Source organism: Hemitrygon akajei, chromosome 16, assembly GCF_048418815.1.
Source record: "Hemitrygon akajei chromosome 16, sHemAka1.3, whole genome shotgun sequence".
Taxonomy (NCBI): domain Eukaryota; kingdom Metazoa; phylum Chordata; class Chondrichthyes; order Myliobatiformes; family Dasyatidae; genus Hemitrygon; species Hemitrygon akajei.
Genome location: NC_133139.1, coordinates 64,117,248 through 64,135,561, shown reverse-complemented (window position 1 = coordinate 64,135,561; position 18,314 = coordinate 64,117,248). Strand labels below are relative to the sequence as shown.

Sequence of the window (18,314 nt, the reverse complement as noted above, 5' to 3'; positions counted from 1 at the left end):
TGGAAAACAGAGAGCATGATTCATTTTTAACTGGGTACTGCACTGGGGTCCCAAGGACTCAAGATTCAGGTTTATTTATCACGTTACGTCAAAGTGTATAGTGAAATGCATTGTTTGAATTGACAACCAACATTAGCCAAGGATGTGCAAGTGTTACCACACATTTCGCCACCAACATAGCATGTCCACATTGCTCAGCAGAACAGAACACAACGAGCAACAAAACACCAGCTATAGAAACCCCATTCTTCCCTCTCACCCACAACACACATGTAGTCTTCTAACCCCGTGACACTTCATGTTCTTCAGTGTTCAGCCCAGATTCGGACGCTGATACACGGTCTTTGGGCATTGACTACCCCAGCAGACTTGCAAAGATTTGTAGATCCAGGGCTCCAGTCAGATTTCCAACTTGATTCTCAGGTCAACATGTACAACAGACCACAGCGTCTGCAGTGTACTTTGTGTTTTTGATTCTCAGGTCGATTTGCTTTATATCGACTACAGTTCTGCCTTCAACACAATACACTCCAGCACGCTGATCGTTAAAGTATACAATCTAGGACTCAATACATCAACCTGCAAATGAATTCTGAAATTTCTCACCAGTCACACCCAGGAAGCCAGGCTAGGCACACATACATTAACCTCCCTGACCCTGAACACCAGTGCACCCAGGGATGTATACTGAGCCTCTCCTCAGGTGATCTGCCCCTGCCTATGCCACCAACTCCATCATCAAACTTGCAGATGACACCATGGTCATTGGATTAATTACAAATAACGTCAAAGCAACATACAGAGGAGGTGCAGAAGCTTTCTGAAGGGTGCAATAAATAAGAACTGATTATCAATTTCAGGAAATGAAGAAAGAATGAACAAGCTTCACTACTCATAAATGGTGTAGCACTGGAAAAGATCTCCAGCTTTAACTTTTTGGGAGTGAACAACACTGAGGAGCTCTCTTGGACCACCAACATCTTCTTGATAGTAGGTAAGGCTCTGCCATGCCTATACTATCTTAGGGAATTTTTTAGAGAGCAAATCTGCCCCAAAAGCTGATGGTAAATATGTAATTGAGAGCACACTCACCTACTGTATGACATTGTGGCACACTAGCTACAACAAGATTGACCAAAAAGCACTTCAACGAGTGATCGGGACTGCACAGAACATAATTCTGCACACAGCTGCAAGATATACAACTCACAATGTCTACAGCAATCTCATAAAATCATGTTTGACTCATCCCGTCCCAATAAACACCTGTTCAATCTCCTGTGGGGACAGGAGATACAGGAACATCTCTGCATGGACATGCAGACTGAAAAACAGCTTTTGTTCCAGGGCTCTGTGCAACTGAACAACCCACCCCCACCCTCCCATAGTCCATAGACAATATAGACAATCTGCAATAGATGGGCATGTGCAACATTTGAATGGGACAGCCATTGTTTTTTTAAATTTTAGAGTTGTTTGTTTTTAATGCAGTTGTTATTAGATGTCATTCTAAATAACTCAGATGTTATTTTAAATGTAGTCATTGTGTTTTTAGTAATTGAATTGCCAACATGCTGATTTGCACTGAGTGGTTAACATTGCAATATCATTGTCCTCAGCAGTGACAATAAATATCTAATCTAATTTTTGTATTTGGATTTGGGTGAAGAGATTGAATGTGATACAGAGGATGCAGAGAAGCTTCAGGGAGAGCTAAGTCAAATGAGGAAGTTATTCTGCTCAAACAAGAGAGAATCTGCAGATGTGGTCCTGCTGAAGGGTTTCACTGAAATGTAAACTGTACTTTTTTCCACAGATGCTGCCTGGCCTGCTGAGTTCCTGCAGCATTTTGCGTGCATTGTGAAGTTTACACTTCTCACTGCCTCGGAAATGTAGCCAACGTAATCAAAGACTCCTCTCTCCCTTTGGCAGAAGATACAAAAGCACATACCACTAGGCTCAAGCAACAGCCTCTACCCAACTGTTATAAGACTATTGAACAGTTCCCTAGTACGATAAGATGAATTCTTGACTTCACAATCTACCTGGTTTTGACCTTGCACCTTTATTGTTTACCTGTGCAGCACTTTTTCTGTAAATGTAACATTTCATTCTGCATCTGTTATTGTTGAGGGCAGCACGGTAGTGTAGCAGTTAGTGCAGTTGCTCTGCAGTAAACACCAATTGGGGTTTGACTCCCACTGCTTTCTGCAAGGAAGGAGGACACACTGGGTGAATTATAATGTGGAAAACTGTTGTCATAAATAGACAAGTGGATTACTTCTTTTAAAATTATGATTGAATAATATTGATATTCAGAGAGAGCTGGAAGACCTTATACATAAATCACTGAAGGTCAACATGCAGGTAAAACAAATATTTAGAAGGGGAAATGATATGTTGGCCTTTATTACAAGAGGACTTGAGTATAAGTGTAAAGACGTCTTACTGTTATTACGCAGGGCCATGGGGAAGATTGCATCCAGAACATTATGTACAGGTGTATTCTCATCACTAATGGAAGGATATGCTTGCGACACAGAGAATAAGCAAAAGTTCACCAGACCGATAACTGAGATTCATACCTTGAGAACAGATTGGGCCTATACTATCTAGAGTTTATTAGATTGAGAGGAGATCTCATTTAAATGGGCAAAATTCTTACAGGACTAGAGAGGTAGACATGAGGTTGATTTTTACATTGCCAAGTTGTTGAAAACTAGGGTTCACACAGTCAAGATGAGGAATAGGGCCGTTCAGGACTGTGACAAAGAGATATTCTCCATGAGGGTAGCAAAGAGGGTTCTGGAGGCTTATTCCCAGAATATAGATGATTCTGGTTAATTGTGTCTTCAGTTAATCGGGACAACCACTTATTTGGGACATTTCTTCAAGAACAAAAACTGAGAAAATTGCTGGGTTTCCCTTTGTTTATCTGGGTCACTATGCCAGTTAATTGGGAACAGGAGACTGTTGCAGAACAGTTGCTAACTACTGTCAGTCATGTGCACTTGTGTGGCCGTTAGTCACTACACCGTGCTTAGAGCAAACAGTTTTTATAGTGTCAGGTGCATGTGTTTGTGTTAAAAAAACAGTGATTTTTGTCATTGATAGTTGGTGAGAAATATGCAGCAAGACAATTCAGAGCTGTTTTGCACAGTGTGGTTTTGGCATTCAGGCTCAGAGATGCCAGAAACGGCCTTTAGACATTACAGAGTGAAGTTTTTGAATAGCATCAGTTGCACCTGCTTGTGTTATGTTATCCATTTGGGCTGATGGACACCGATTCAAAAAGCAGTGATTTTTGATAATTTTTTTTATTTTGACTTAATGCAGGAAGGTAATTATCTTCACAAGGTGTCTGTGCTGATTACGTTCATTTACAGTCAATCAAAAGAACATGGCAGCAATTAATTCTTCTGTCGATTCTTAGGAACTAATACACAGTTTTATAATACTGTAGTAGTATTGGTAGCATTCTAATTTGTTCTGTATTTCATTTAAATGCATGTTTTGTTAATCAGTTAAACTGTAGTTTGTCTTTGTTCTGCCTTTTAACTATTTCCAAGAAACTTTCAGCAAATTGAGGCAGCCACTTAATTAGGCCAAAATGCACTGGTCCCAATGTGCCTCAATTATCCACTGTATACATTTTTAAGACAGAATTCAATTGGACATTTGGGACAGGTACGTAGATAGGAAGGATTTAGAGGGATATAGCCCAACCTCAAGGAGATGAGACTAACTCCGATAAGCATCTTGGTCAGCATTGATGAGTTGGGCCAAAGGGCTGTATAACTAATAAATTTTGAATATTACTTGCTGACTAAAGAAGTGAATGCAAAGGTGTAGCAGTGAGGTAAAAAATCAATTTTGATCTTTTGTGTGGCAAAGCAGGCAAGAGGACCAAGTGCCCACCTCTTCTGTTTCTTATGTTGATCCTCTGTGATTTGTAAATGAAATTGCACGTTGTGTGATTGACTGTAGGCATTCTCGCTTCTGACTTAATGATGTAAGGAAGGTCTTTGATGAAGCAGCTGAGGACAGTTTTGTCTTGGGCACTACATGAAGGGACACCCACACAGATTTCCTAGGGATGGGATGGTTAACAAATTCAGATTCATTTATTAATCACGTGTATATCGAAACATACTGTGAAATATGTTGCTTGCAATAACAACCAACACAACCTAAGGATATGCTGGGGGGCAGCCTGCAAGTGTCACCACCCGTTTGGCATAGCTTGCCCACCATGCTCGGCAGAATGACACAGAACACAACAAGCAACAAAATAAGCCCTGTCCCACCCCCTCACCCACCCACGCACATAGACAATTCTCCAACCCCAGGGCAGGCCTCCAGGCCTTCAGTCTTCCATCTCCAGGATTTTGACTTCACTTTAACCAAGGCCATCTCCCATTTTCATTGAAGTTCTGATAGACTCACTTCATTGATCAATCCGGTCCAACCTTATGTTATATTTTTTGGAGGTAGCTCATGTTTCAGAAGCAATAATTTCTAAGGCACAAAAAACAGATTGGCAATGCATATTGAACAATATATGGAAACGAAAAAGACCAGAAGATTGATGCAAAATGGCACCAGAGCATGGTGACTCATTACAAGTGGATCCCTACAGATCAACTGACTACATCCATCATAATCTGTGATGCATATTCGCTCTCTTTGGACCAGGGGACTTGTTTTTTTTGCTAAGCTCAGCTTTCTAAGTGCAGCAGCTGTGAGCTTCTAAAGATCAAACTGTTGTTCTTGAATAAGTTAAACTTCCAACCATTATTCTTTGTTTAGCTGCTTGTCATAAACAGGAGCCAATTCTCAGTTCTTATTGTAAATGGCAAGCAGTAATCATTTCTTCTTCTTTGGTTGTCCACCAAAATCCGATGATAACGTCCACTCCTTTAATGGTGAGATCCTTGATGACTATACAGTCCTATCCTGGACCCACAAGCTCTATTGCAGGTGGGACATGTATATATGGTAGTGGTGGCAACCATGGTTGCATTTCTCCTGGCTCTCTTCTGCTGTCTTCTGGTTGTTCTTTCCATCTCCAGAATACAAACCCTGTCCCTACACAGCTGTCGCCAAGTGTTACGGTCAGCAGCAACATCCTCCAGGTCCTCAGGTCTGATCTTGCACTTCCTTAAAGCATTCTTCATCTGATCCTTATAGTGCTTCTTCGGCCCTCCAGCTGAGTGTCAACCATGATGTAGCTGGCCGTATAACACTCGGCGGGGTAGCCGACATGAGGGCATCCTTATCACGTGCCCCAGCCACAGCAGCTGACGCTGGGTGATCATGGCTTCAATGCTTCTGCAGTTGGTCTTTACAAGTATTTCAGTGTGAGGCACCCGCTCATGCCAGGTAACTCCCAGGATGCGCTGAAGGCAGCTTATGTGGAAGCGCTCCAAGGACTTGATATGACGGCTGTAGGTTACCCAAGCTTCACAGCTATAAAGGAGGGTGGTGACACAGACTGCTTGGTATATGGCGACCTTTGTGGAGGGACAAAGGCTCCTGTTCTGAAAGACTCTATGCTGAAGTCTCCCAAAGGCAGCTGATGCTTGTTTAATGCATCAATTCACACCGAATGAAGCTCTTTGCCGGATCCCTAAGAATGATAAGATCCTTTTGCTTGGGGACTTCAACACTAGGGTGGGACAGAACAACAGGGTATGGAGTGGAGTGCTAAGTAGGCGTGGTATTGGCAAGGTGAATGCAAGTGGCATGAGGCTACTTACTCTTTGCTCTGAGCATAACCTTACCATAACCAACACCAACTTAAAATGACAGCACACTTGGTCTAATTGCCAAAGAGGTGCAGTATAAAACAATTGGGTATTTAATTTGGCTTGTTTTAAAATAGACAATACTGCCCAAGTTGTTTAGTTCAAATAAGTTTGCAGACTAGATGGAGAAAGTCATTAAGCATAATAAGTAGCTGATCTATTAATAAGAGTAAAGGTATGTGTTCTCAAGGAGTCAGCTTCACAGCATTAATTCTGAGCGCCTGGGGTCTCTTTCTCCAGAAGCTTCTAGAATAATTGTGTTCAAAAGTATCTGAAAAACTATCATGAGTGTGAAGTCAAACAAGTGGCCTGAAAGGAGTCAAATCTCTAGGTGGTATACAGTGTACATACTTTAATAATAAATGTACTTCAAACTTTGTCTTCTTAGCTTATCAGAATTGTACCTGTGTTTTGGAAGTCCTTTGTGTTTTAGAAATGGTTTGAATTTTGGAAGTCTTTTATAAGATAGAAATCATCTGCAAGTTTTAAATATGTCTTGAGAATGTTGTTTGGATTTAAGTATGTATCACTGAAAACAAATGAACGGTGTTTAAACTATATCGTTAGCTGGAAGTATCTTCTCCTTGATAAGGAGGATGGGATCCACCACTCAAATAGTGGATATTGGCAGCTAAACTTACAGTGATGATAGGCAGGGAAGAGAATCAGCCTTTAAAGATTGGGTAGTTACAGTACAGTGTCCCTTCAGTGAGGGTACCTGTAGCTATTTGTATTGATTAGGCCTTACAGTTTGAGTTTAGAACTTCGCAGTCAGCAAACCCAGCACCATCACAAATCACTCTACCCTTTTCAAGGCACTGTGTAATGATTTGATCTCTATGAACTGTATGCAACACAAGTTTTAATCAAAGTCAAAAGTCAAAGTAAATTGATTATCGAAGTACATGTATGTCGTCAAATGCTACCTTGAGATTCATTTTCTGGCAGGCATTTACATGAAGATAAATAAATACAATAGAATTTATGAAAACTATACATAAACAAAGACTTACAAACAACCAGTGTGCACAAGAAGACAAATTGAGCAAATAAAAAAATAAATAATATTGAGAACATGAGTTGTGGAATCCCTGAAAGTGAGTCTGTAGGTTATGGAATCAGAACTGAGTTGAGGTGGGTGAAGTTATCCACGTAGCTCTGTGCGCTGTGTAATGACTTGATCTATATGAACAGTATACAAGACAAGCTTTTCACTGTATCTTGGTACATGTGACAGTAATATTCCAATTCCAATTCTTGAGGCCATATTTGTCAATTCCTGTTTGGATGTCAAGAACAGTTGATCCCACCTCGCCTCTGGAATTCTGCTCAGATCTTTGTTTTGGCTTCCAGAGTTGAGTCGTCCAGGCAAAACGTAACTTGGGCATCAGTGAGGAAGTGTGGCTCGAAGGCACTGGCAAAGTCCATCTGCTGCTGAGGGCTGAAAGAGTTCTGTTCGAGCAGATTGAATTAGTGAATGGAACACACCTAGGCAGTTTTTAAAAACAGTTGCATAGATGCCAGTGTAGTAATTGCACAGAACAACTTGGCCAGAGTCATGAATATTTCTGGAGTGCTGGATATACTATTCTATTTTCCCTTCCAAAGTGGATGACCTCACTTTTAGCAACATTAAGTGCACAATCCCATGGGCCAGTGGATTCCAAATCTTAATGTCTTGTTTAAAAAGAGATTTCTCATTCCATTTTTTACTTCCTCAGTGGCCACTTTTATTAGGTACACCTGCTCTTTAATGCAAATGTCTAATCAGCCTGTCATGTGGCAACAAGTCAATAAATGAAGCTATAGAGACCTGGATAAGAGGTTCAGTTGTTCAAACCAAACGTCAGAATGGGGAAGAAATGTAATCTAGGTGACTTTGGCCATGGATTGATTGTTGGTGCTAAATGAGGTGGTTCGAGTATTTTTAATCTCCTAGGATTTTCACGTATGACAGTCTCTAGAGATTACAGAGAACTAGTGCGATAAACAACATCAGGGAGTGGCTGTTCTGTGGGTGAAAACACCTTGTTAATGGGAGAGAACAGAGGACAGTGGCCAGACAGACAGGAAGGTGACAGTAACTCAGTTAACCAGGCATTACAACAGTGGTGTGCAGAAGAGCATCTCTGAATACACAGCACATTGAATCTTGAAGCGAATAGGCTACAGCAGCAGGAGACTACACCAGGTTCCACTCCTGTACCTAATAAAATGGCCACTGAGTGTATCTAAAACCTGTGAGCTCTTTTTATTGAACTTTGAGACACAGAAAGCAATTTTCTTCATTTACTTTGTCTAAATCCCTCCTGATTTTATGTGTCACTGCCAATCTCCTGGATTTGTTACTCTGAGAAAGAACTGTGTTGATTACTGTCAATTCACAGTATTTGAACACTGAAGAAGGCATCTGGCACACTGGCCTTCATCAGTAAGGACACTAAATATAGGAGTTGGGAGGTTATGGTGCAGTTGTAAAAGACATCGTAGCAGAATGATCAGTTTAACTCTATTACAGTACCAGCAACCTGCATTCAATTCTGCCACTGTTTGTAAGGAGTTTGTACATTCTCCCTGTGACAGCATGGGTTTCTTCTAGGAGCTCTGTTTGCCTCCCACATTCCATGACCTTCAGGTTAGTAAGTACATTGTTCACGAGTGTAAGTGGGTGTAGCGTGTTGCCTGTTACCATGCTGTATCTCTAAATAATTAAAATAAAGATGCTGGTGAGGCTGCACTTGGAGTATGTTGTGTTCGGCTTTAGTCACCCTGCTGTAGGAAATACGTTATTAAACTGGAAGGAGTACAGATCAGGTTTACAAGGATGTTTTCTGGACTCACAGGACAGAGTTATAGGGAGAGGTTGGACTGTCCTACCTCTCAGTCTCCTACACTCTACTTCTTAGAGCATAGGAGACCGAAAGGGGATCTTACAGATGTGTATAAAATTATGAGGGGCATAGATCAGGTGAATGCACTCAGTCTTTTTCCCACATAAGAACTAGAGGACATTGGTTTATGGTGAGAGGGGAGAGGTTTAATAAAGACTTGAGGGGCAACTTTTTTTACACTGAGAGTGGTATGCATGTGGAATGAGCTGCCAGAGGTTGAGGCAGGTACATTAACAGCATTTAAAGTACAGTTGGATAAGTACATGCTTTGGAAAGGTTGAGAGGTTTGGGGACAAATGCTGTAGCACTTACATCCACAGTGATGAATTGTTTTGAGAGGTTGGTGATGATACATATCTACTCCTGCCTGAGAAGTGACTTGGATCCACTCCATTTGCCTACTGGCACAACAGGTCCATAGCAGATGTCATTCTTTAGCTCTTCACTCAACTTTGGAACATCTGGACAGCAAAGATGCATGCATCAGGATGCTCCTTATCAACTACAGCTCAGCATTCAATGCTATCGTCCCCTCAAGACTAAACAAGATACCTCTTTGTGCAATTGAATCTTCCATTTCCTCACACGTAAACCCGAGTCAGTTCAGATTGGCAACAACATCTCCTCCACAATCTCCCATCAGCACAGGTGCACCACCAAGTAGTGTGCTTAGCCCCCTGCTCTACTTGTTCTTTCTTTCTTTTTAAATCTTTTTATTAATTTTTAAACAAACATAAATGAAACATGAATACAAAGTGTTTGAGAGTACATAATTGATAGTTTAAGTAGACATTCAAATATATAATAATCAATATATATAGCCTCCCAAACTCATAGTGTTTATGAACAAAAGAAACAAAAAGAAAAAAAAACCAAAAAAGAGAAGAAAAAAAAACACTAACCAACATAATGTTAAATACATACAGTAGTGCCAATAACTCCGAACCTCCATCCAAATAATTAAGGATAATAAAAGTAAGGTTTAGGAAAAGACAATTTAACTCATATGAAAATGTTGAATAAATGGTCTCCAAGTTTCTTCAAATTGAACTGAAGGATCAAAAACAACACTTCTAATTTTTTTCTAAGCTCAAACAAGAGCTAGTTTGAGAAAACCACTGAAATACAGTTGGAGGATTAATTTCTTTCCAATTCAATAAAATAGATCTTCTAGCCATTAATGTAACAAATGCAATCATTCGTCGAGATGAAGAGGATAAACGACTATTATCCACCATTGGTAAACCAAAAATTGCAGTAAAAGGATGCGGTTGGAAATTGATATCCAGAACTCTTGAAATAATACAGAAAATATCTTTCCAGTAATTTTGTAAACAAGGGCAAGACCAAAACATATGAGTCAATGAGGCAACATCAGAATAACATCTGTCACAGGTTGGATTAACATGAGAATAAAATCGAGCAAGTTTATCCTTAGACATATGAGCTCTATGTACAACCTTAAATTGTATTAGGGCATTTTTAGCACAAATAGAGGACGAATTGACTAATAGTAAAATTTTCTCCCACTGCTCAGTGGATATAAGACAATGAAGTTCTTCTTCCCATTCCTTCTTATTTTTTTCTGATACATCTGGCTGTATTTTCATGATCATATTATAAATGACAGCTACTAAACCCTTTTGACAAGGATTCAGAGCTAAAATTCTTTCCGTAATGTCCAATGGACATAGTTTCGGAAAAGACTGTAACTCATTATACAAAAAATTTCTAACTTGCAAATATCTAAAAAAATGGGTTTTAGGTAAATTATATTTATTAGATAGCTGTTCAAAGGACATAACGCTATCAACCAAAAACAAATCATGAAAACATGTTATACCTTTTGTTTTCCATAAAAGAAAAGCTTGATCCATAAAAGAGGGCCGAAAGAAATAGTTAGATATTATAGGGCATGATAAAATAAATTTATTCAAACCAAAAAATTTACGAAATTGAAACCAAATTCGCAATGTGTATTTGACTGTAGGATTAGTTATTTGTTTATTCAATTTAGATAAAGAAAAAGGAAGTGAAAATCCTAAGATTGAAAACAATGAAAAGTCTTGTACAGATTTACATTCCAAATTTACCCATTGTGGGCAAGCAGCTGTAGTCAATTCTTGTGTCCAAAATATTAAATATCGTATATTAACTGCCCAATAGTAAAATCTCAAGTTTGGCAAAGCCAAACCGCCCTCCTTCTTAGGCTTCTGTAAATATTTTTTGCCTAGTCTAGGATTTTTATTCTGCCACAGATAAGAAGATATTTTGGAGTCAATAATATCAAAAAAAGATTTAGGAATAAAAATTGGTAATGCTTGAAATAAATATAAGAATTTGGGTAATACCATCATCTTAATAGCATTAATTCTACCAACCAATGACAAAGATAGTGGAGACCACCTAATAGCAAGTTGCTTAATTTGGTCAATTAAGGGTAAAAAGTTAGCTTTAAATAAATCTTTATGTTTTTTTAGTAATTTTAATACCTAAATAAGTAAAATAATCTGTAACAACTTTAAATGGTAAATGATTATAAATTGGAACTTGCATATTTAATAGAAATAATTCGCTCTTATTAAAATTCAATTTATAACCAGAAAAGTTACTAAACTGAGCAAGCAAGGACGAAATAGCAGGAATAGATCTTTCAGGGTCAGATATGTATAGTAACAAATCATCAGCATATAATGATAACTTATACGTCCCCACCCCACGAGTAATACCCAAAATATTAGGTGATTCACGAATGGCTATAGCCAAAGGTTCTAAAGCGATGTCAAATAGTAAAGGACTTAAAGGACAACCTTGCCTTGTACCACGGAATAACTGAAAAAAAGGAGATCTTTGATTATTGGTAAAAACTGAAGCCAGGGGTTTATGGTATATTAATTTAATCCATGATATAAATTTTGAACTAAAATTAAAATGCTGCATCGTATTAAATAAATATGGCCATTCAACTCTATCAAATGCTTTTTCAGCATCTAAAGAAATGACACATTCTGGTATTTTGGGTGAAGGAGTATAAATAATATTAATTAATTTTCTAATGTTAAAAGATGAATAGCGATTTTTAATAAATCCAGTCTGATCTTCAGAAATGATTCGAGGTAATATATTTTCTAATCTAGTAGCCAAAATTTTACTAAAAATCTTAAAATCCATATTCAGCAAGGATGTAGGCCGATAGGATGCACATTCAATAGGGCCTTTATCTTTTTTAAGAATTAAAGAAATAGAAGCTTCATAAAAAGATTGTGGCAATTTGCCTATAATTAACGCATCTTTAAAAATTTTACAAAGCCAAGGAGAAAGTATAGAGGAAAAAGATTTTTAAAATTCTGCAGAATAACCATCTGGACCAGAAGCTTTACTGGAATTCATTGAAAAAATAGCCTTTTTTATTTCAGTTTCCGTGATAGGTGTATCTAAGAATACACTATCCTCTACTGTTAATTTTGGAATATTCAATTTCCTTAAAAACTCATTTATTATAAAAGAATCCTCAGCAAATTCTGATTGATATAAGGAATTATAAAAATCTTGAAAGGCTTTATTTATCTCTTTATGGTCGATCGTCAGAGTGCCATCTTGTTTACGAATCCTAGTAATCTGTCGTTTAACCAAAGCAGTTTTCAATTGATTAGCCAATAATTTACCAGACTTATCTCCATATACATAAAACTGGGTTCTAGATTTAATTAACTGATTTTCAATCGAAGAGGATAATAACAAACTATGCTCCATTTGAAGTTCCACTCTTTCTTTATAAAGTTCTTTGCTGGGGGTCACTAAATAAATCTTATCAATTGCTTTGATTTTATCAACCAATGTTAATATTTTAGAATTAGTTTGTTTCCTAACTCCAGCAGAGTATGAAATAATCTGCCCACGAATAAATGCTTTAAAAGTGTCCCATAAAATTCCACTAGAGATCTCTGTTGTGAATTTGTTGAGAAAAACAAATCAATTTGTTGATTGATAAAATTGACAAAGTCTAAGACCTGCAATAAAGTAGAGTTGAACCTCCAAGATTTAGCATTAATAGATGAATCCATTATCTTAATAGATAACTTCAAAGGTGCATGATCAGAAATGGTAATAGTCATATTTACAATCGATAACATCTGTAAGTAAACGGTGATCAATGAAAAAGTAATCAATTCTTGAATAATTATGATAAACATGAGAAAAGTATGAAAACTCTTTGTCATTGGGGTGTAAAAAACACCAAATTTCGAAAATTGCTGAATCAGTCATAAAGGAGTTGATAAGAGAGGCCGATTTATTCGGAAGAACTTGGGTGGGCTTGGATCTATCCATCGAAGGGTTTAAACAACAGTTAAAATCCCCACCCATTATCAGTCTGTACTGATTCAAATTGGGAAAGGATGTAAATAGACTCTTAAAAAATTCAGGACAATCAGTGTTTGGAGCATAAACATGAACTAAAACAACTTTTTGATTAAAAAGTAGACCAGTAATAAGCAAAAATCTACCTTGTGGGTCTGAAATTGTTTCATGATGTATAAAGGAGGTTGAAGAATCTATAAAAATGGAAACGCCTCTTACTTTGGCTTGAGGATTCGAGTGATATTGTTGTTCTTTCCAAAACCTAAAAAAGCGTTGACTATCCACCTTCCTTACATGAGTCTCTTGTACAAAGATAACATTAGCATTCATTCTATGGAATACTTTGAATATTTTTTTCCGTTTGATCGGATGATTTAAACCATTAGTATTCCAAGAAACAAAATTAATAACCCTATCCATATTGACAATATTTATTACAATTAACACATAAGGTTAAAAAAAAGATGAACTCATGAATCCAGAAGAGGGAAGTAAGTTCAAGGAGAAACCGGAAGTCACGGCACTGCAACCATTTTTGTAGTTTCATATGAGCCCATGCAGTAAAACTAAGCATAAAGCAAGCAAAAAGAAAAGAAAGAAGAAAAATCCCCCTCCCTCCACCCTCAAAACCCCAGGAAAAAAGCCAAAAAGAGGCAAGCAAGCAATCTAACACTAAAATTACCCCCATGTTTCAAGACGGCAACTCAAACAAAAAAAGTTGAATAAAAGATACAAACCACTCATATTATAAGAAAGGGTTGGTATAACAAAAATGAAAATATAAAATTAGTATTATATATATAAAACAAAATGATTTAAAAAAAATTAAAATGATAAAACCCATAAATGAATAATACTGAATTAGTGTTTTAAAAGAGAGTTTAAAACTTATTCAAACACATCAAAACAGATGTGACGTTCCAAGCACTAAAGCCTTTCAGGAAGAAGAAACAACATTTTGTTTTACCTGCTCTACTTGTTGTACACTTAATGTATGCCTAAGCACAGCTCCAATGCCATATTTGAGTTTGCTAGTGACACCTTCGTAGTAGGCCAAATCAAAGATGCTGATGAATCAGCATATTGGAGGCAGATTGAAAATCTGGCATGAGTGGTGCCACGACCACCTCTTACTCAATGTCAGTAAGACCAGAGAGCTGATTATTAACTTCAGGAGGAAACCAGAGGTCCACGAGCCTGTCCTCATTGGGGAGTCAGAGGTGAAGGGGGTCAACAACTTTAAATTCCTCAGTGTTATCATTTCACAGGACTGTCCTGAGCTCAGCACTTAAGTACAATTAAGAAGAAAGCACAGCAACATCTCTACTTTCTTAGGAGTTTACGAAGATTCAGCATGACATCTATAACTTTGACCAACTTATTAGATGTGTGGTGGAAAGTATATTGACTGGCTGAATCACAGCCTGTAATGGAAAAACCAATGCCCTTGAATGGAGAATTGTACAATAAGTAGTGGATACAGCCCATCACTGGTAAAATTCTCACTATCATTTAGCACATCTACATGGAACGTTGTTGCAAGAAAGCATCCATCATCAGGGACTGCCACCACACAGGACTTGCTTTCTTTTCACTGCTGCCATCAGGAAGAAGGTGCAGGAGCCCCAGGACTCACACCACCAGGGTCAGGAACAGTTATTACCCTCAACCATCAGTCTCCTGAACTGAGGAGTAAGTCCACTCATCTTCACCTCGCTGATCACTGAACTGTTCCCACACCTATGGACTCACTTTCAAGGAGTCTTCATCTCATGTTCTTAATATTTATTTATTTATTATTACTTTTTATTTTATTTCTTTTTGTATCTGCACAGTTTGTTGCCTTTTGGTTGTCTACCCTGTTGATGCAGTCTTTCATTGATTCTATTGTGGTTGTTGGACTTATTGAGTATGCCCGCAAGAAAATGAATCTCAGGGTTGTATATGGTGACATATATTGATAATAAATTTATGTTGAACTTTGAACTTTAAAAAGGGACTATCTTGGATGGCATGGATAGGTTGGGCCAAAGAGTCTGTTTCCATGTGACTTTGTGACTCTGTGTCTATGACACTCCGATACTCCATGTCACAGTATGGTTGATGGGATGCTGTGAGTAATGCGTATCTTTCTCTTTGAAGGCAGGCGGCGATTTGTCAAAGAGCGCTGCTGAAAGATGTCAACTCCGGATCCTCCAATGGGAGGCACACCTCGGCCGGGCCCCTCCCCAGGACCTGGACCCTCACCTGGATCAATGCTGGGCCCCAGTCCTGGTCCCTCACCTGGATCGGCACACAGCATGATGGGACCAAGTCCGGGGCCCCCATCCGCAGGGCATTCCATGAATCCTCAGGCACCTGGAGGGTACCCAACAGAGAGCATACACCAACTTCATAAGGTAACCAGGCAGAAGTTTACCTGATAATCTATAATCTTTGTGGCAGAAGTGTAAAGAGTATTTGAGAAATAATCTGAAGGTGTTTATAAGCGTAAAAAAGAATACTCGTGAGTAACTCACACAAATTGCTGGAGGAACTCAGCAGGTCAGGCAGCATCCATGTACTGAAATAGACAGTTGATAGTTCAGCCTGAGACCCTTCATCAGGCCGAGACCTTTATCAGGACTGGAAAGATTGGGGAAAGAGTTCAGAATAAATGGGAGGGAAAGGATTAAAAACTGGCAGGTGATAGGGGAGATCAGGTGAAGGAGAAGTGGGTGGGGGAATGATGTGAGAAGCTTCCTTTCCATATATTTATTCAAAAAGCAGTATGACCATAAGGCCATTAGAGCAGAATTAGGCCATTTGGCCCATCGAGTCTACTCTGCCACTTTATCATGGCTAATCCATTTCCCTTCAGCCTCAGTCTCCTGCCTTCTCCCCATTACCCTTCATACCCTGTATCTATCAACCTCTGCCTTAAATATACCCAACAACTTGGCCTTCACAGCCCAGGATCATCAATCGGTCCTCATATAGTAACCTTTTTATTCCCAGAATCATTCTCATGAACTTCCTCTGAACCCTCTCTAATGTCAGCTCATCCTTTCTTAGATAGGGGGCCCAAAGCTGCTCACAGTACTCCTGGCGGGGTCTTATCACTGCCTCATCATCATGTGTACGCCAATGCCCAAAATTTCCTTAATGTGGATTCAGTGTGGCTTTCCAAACACTTATATTGAGTGGAAAAAGCTTTGAAGACCATGATAGATTTCATGACCACTTTTTTTGGTTGCCAATCAGGTTCCAGAAGTAATGGGTCCCTAATGGTTAAAAAAGAACACACGGAGGGATATGTGTGTTTTTAATGTTTTAAACACCCAACTGTTCTGATTTGGAATGTACTGACTTAAAGTTCAGCATAAGCAGACCTGAGGGGAACTTTGCAAAGGAAGTTGAATGAATTCTTAAAAAGGAAAACAGTTCAGGGGATATCAGACTGGACAGAACATGACTAATTTGTTAGCTCTTTCTAAACACTGGTTCACGTACGATGGGACAAATGCACCTTTCATACCTGCAAGGTTCTATAAATGAAATATATATCATTTCAAGATTCTAAGAATTAAGTGTGTTTCATTTTATATATGTTTTGGAATTGTATGCATCATTCTGCACACATATCTCAGGGGCATTAGGGTGTACCAGAGATAGCTGGTGGTAGATAAAATGGTACTTACTACCTCTTTGTGTGAGCTAAAATTATTCCACATTTTTATCCTTGTATCCTCTTTGTGAATTCCTCTGCTTTATAACCTCTGACTTGCTATTTTTGACCCGTATAATCCACAGTGTGGCACCCTGCCTCTTTGCATATGTAAAGCACAAACTTTTCCTGCATTCTTACTTACAAATATTGTCTCTGTAATCTATGAAACCTCTTAGTAAAGCACCTTAGCTGTGCTTTTTTTTGTGTAACACCCTGATGAACAACTCTCTTTGGTATAAAACCCCGATATACCGTACCCCTCATTTACACTTTGAAACACATTATGCTAAAGACCTGTTATATCATTTGCTCTGTGTACTACCCAATCTGCTACTAATTTCCTAATGTATTTATATACCATCTCTCTCTCTTTGTTCCTTCTCTTCATATGCCAGTTTATTTGTTTGGCCTAACTCCTCAGTCACTTCAAGCATTTCTTTGTGTTTATCGATGTTAAACAGTTAAGTTCAGGTTCTCTTCCTTTCCTCATCACTCTGTAGCTCGATGTCACTGTTGGCTGAGAGGGTGACTTTGACATTTTAACTGCAACACGTGTGGTAAGCAGAATTCATTGCGCTAATCAGTGCCTGCAGGCTGGAGGAAAGGCTGCTTCAGTAGGAAGCCTGCCGGTAGCTCCTTCTCGCCTGGTTTCCGTGCCTCTCACATGCACGCATTTTGTTGCTCGTACCGTCGGCTTGCCCAGCAGAGACCCCCGAGGCTCCTGCTACGGTTCAGCTTTGGGTTCGCTGGGTTAACAGCATTAAAGCTTTTCTTACTCTCCTCCCCCGCCCCCCACCCCACCACACTCCTCGGTCTTGTTGCATCTGTTTCCTTGGGAGCCCAGCTCCACGCAGCACCAGAAGGCTGTGACATTAATGGATAATAGTAACTGTGCAACTACAGTTCCCTGCTAGTTGAACGGTCGCCGCCTCCAAAATCTCGTTTCTTCACAGGCAATGGAATCAATGCATGAGAAGGTGCTGCCCGATGACCCGCGCTACGGTCAGATGAAAAGCATGGGCATGAGGTCAAGCGGACACAGTGGCATGGGGCCACCGCCCAGTCCAATGGACCAGCATTCTCAAGGTACAGCATTTGCTTCTGTGCAGTTCTTATTTGCTTCATATTTAAAGCAACACATAATTTCTCTAGTAATTACTATACTGTTCTCTCTCACCTTCTGGGCTTCCACTTCACTCCATCAATTTAACTTGTCCCTGGGCTCTTGCAGAGACCACTGTTAGCATTGGACTCCATCTGATTCAGTAGTGTTTGTTTCCTGTGCTGAGAACTCCAATCCCCTTTAATTAACCTGTTCCAAGTTCCACATCCCCACCATTGCGCTGCATTCAGCAAACAATGGAATTGCTTGGAGAAAATTGGCAGATTGAGCAGCATCTTTGTTGGGGGGAGGAATTATTGATGTTCCAGGGTTTCAACTCAAAACATCGACAATCCCTCCCCCCCCCACAGATGCTACTTGACACACTGAGTTCCTGCAGCAGATTGCTACTCCAGAATCCAGCACCTGCAGTTTATTGTGTCTCC

At 39.2% G+C, this 18,314-nt stretch overlaps 1 protein-coding gene across 2 annotated transcripts in view; it reads left to right on the top strand.

Annotated features, from left to right (window-relative positions):
- Positions 1–863: 863 nt before the first annotated feature.
- smarca4a (SWI/SNF related BAF chromatin remodeling complex subunit ATPase 4a) overlaps positions 864–18,314 on the top strand; it is a 107,809-nt gene continuing 90,358 nt past the window's right edge. For both annotated transcript variants that reach the window (XM_073069046.1, XM_073069045.1), the window contains exons 1-3: positions 864–994; positions 15,200–15,456; positions 17,720–17,852. In XM_073069046.1, the coding sequence (XP_072925147.1) occupies positions 15,235–15,456; positions 17,720–17,852 (355 nt within the window). In that variant the 5' untranslated portion in view covers positions 864–994; positions 15,200–15,234. The remainder of the gene's footprint in view (positions 995–15,199; positions 15,457–17,719; positions 17,853–18,314) is intronic.